This window comes from Austrofundulus limnaeus, unplaced genomic scaffold, assembly GCF_001266775.1.
Source record: "Austrofundulus limnaeus strain Quisiro unplaced genomic scaffold, Austrofundulus_limnaeus-1.0 Scaffold1004, whole genome shotgun sequence".
Lineage (NCBI taxonomy): Eukaryota > Metazoa > Chordata > Actinopteri > Cyprinodontiformes > Rivulidae > Austrofundulus > Austrofundulus limnaeus.
In genome coordinates, this window is record NW_013953406.1 from 115,297 (window position 1) to 117,252 (window position 1,956).

General features: G+C 47.0%; 1 protein-coding gene across 1 annotated transcript in view; it reads left to right on the forward strand.

Moving 5' to 3' along the window:
• The window catches only part of polr2b (RNA polymerase II subunit B), a 12,969-nt gene extending 11,771 nt beyond the window's left edge, over positions 1 to 1,198 (forward strand). Inside the window, exons 22-25 of the mRNA XM_014030139.1 lie at positions 250 to 363; positions 438 to 598; positions 681 to 876; positions 976 to 1,198. Of these exons, the coding sequence (XP_013885593.1) occupies positions 250 to 363; positions 438 to 598; positions 681 to 876; positions 976 to 1,065 (561 nt within the window). The 3' untranslated portion in view covers positions 1,066 to 1,198. The remainder of the gene's footprint in view (positions 1 to 249; positions 364 to 437; positions 599 to 680; positions 877 to 975) is intronic.
• The last annotated feature ends 758 nt before the right edge of the window (positions 1,199 to 1,956 follow it).

A 1,956-nucleotide genomic window follows, 5' to 3' on the forward strand; every position in this document is an offset into this window, starting at 1 on the left:
TTGTTTCAGATGAATCTTGGTTCGCAGTAATCTGTAATCCGATTGGTTTGCAGTAATCTGTACTCTGGTTGTTTCAGATGAATCTGTTCTCTAGTCTCCTTCCTGGTTTAAAACTTACTGACTACAGTAATTTATTAGAACACATTGGTATTGGTTGCTGAGACTAATCAATAAATGATGATCAGTAAATAAAGATATTGGGTTTTAACGCCCTGRGTTCTGACTTTCAGGCTGATCGATCTCTTTCAGGTTTCTGCCAACAAAGGCGAGATYGGCGATGCCACGCCGTTTAACGACGCCGTCAACGTGCAGAAAGTGTCGAACCTGTTGTCAGAGTATGGCTACCACCTGAGAGGAAATGAGGTCAGAGGGAGGGGCCACTTCCTGCTGCGCTTCCTGCGATCAGGTTCTGATGCTGTTTATTGATCTGTGATCAGGTTCTGTACAACGGGTTCACCGGGAGAAAGCTGACGTCGCAGATCTTCATCGGTCCGACCTATTACCAGCGACTGAAGCACATGGTGGACGACAAGATCCACTCACGAGCCCGAGGCCCGGTCCAGATYCTCAACCGGCAGCCGATGGAGGGACGATCTCGGTGAGCGACTCGCCTGCCTGACGTTCCGGTGAGGCGGCRGCAGCTTTAGGTTCTGACAGACGATCTCACCTTTGTGTCTCAGGGACGGTGGTCTGCGATTCGGGGAGATGGAGCGCGACTGTCAGATCGCTCACGGAGCGGCCCAGTTCCTCAGAGAGCGTCTGTTCGAGGCGTCCGACCCGTACCAGGTCCACGTGTGCAACCTGTGTGGACTGATGGCCATCGCCAACACACGGACACACACCTATGAGTGTCGAGGCTGCCGCAACAAGACGCAGGTAAGTCCGATCAGTAGCTGCTGACTCACTGTTCCTGACATGTTCCTGGACTGTTGATCTGTCAGGTCGATCAATGATTGATTATYGGTCTTCTGGCAGATCTCTCTGGTGCGGATGCCGTACGCCTGCAAGCTCCTTTTCCAGGAGCTGATGTCGATGAGCATCGCTCCTCGTATGATGAGCACGTAGAGCAGTTCGGCCAATCAGACGCCTCGCTGCAGACCAGGATGTGACATCAGAGTGAAGAAATGAACATAAAGTCTTGTTTTTAGTTTTAGTTTCACGTTTTGTTTTTCAAAAATAAATGTTTTTTTCTGAATCACGTGGTCTGATTTCTTGGTCTTGATTGTCTTTCATCAGAAAAATAAAACCTAGAATCCCTGAAATAACTTGAAACAGAGACAAAAAATATTATTAATAATTAGTATAGTTTGGTGCAATTAAAAAAACTGATCTTGACATAAAATCTTTAGCTGTTTTACTGTTAGGTGATGCTTTGCTACATTTAGCTCTTTGGTTTCATTTGGATGTTGGCTACCATTTTGCTTTGTTTAGCTTTCAGCTTTACATTTAGCTAGCCTTTAGATCAGAGGTCACTAATAGGCGGACCTCGGGCCGGATCCGAACCGAGTGGGGGTCTCATGTGGACCCGAACGCTATACATGATCAGCCCCTTTCATANTTGGTTTGCAGTAATCCGTACTCTGATTGGTTCGCGGTAATCCGTACTCTGATTGGTTCGCGGTAATCCGTACTCTGATTGGTTCGCGGTAATCCGTACTCTGATTGGTTCGCGGTAATCCGTACTCTGATTGGTTCGCGGTAATCTATACTCCGATTGGTTTGCAGTAATCCGTACTCCGTACTCCGATTGGTTTGCAGTAATCCGTACTCTGATTGGTTTGCAGTAATCTGTACACCGATTGGTTTGCAGTAATCTGTACTCCGATTGGTTTGCAGTAATCTGTACTCCGATTGGTTTGCAGTAATCTGTACTCCGATTGGTTTGCAGTAATCTGTACTCCGATTGGTTTGCAGTAATCCGTACTCCGTACTCCGATTGGTTTGCAGTAATCCGTA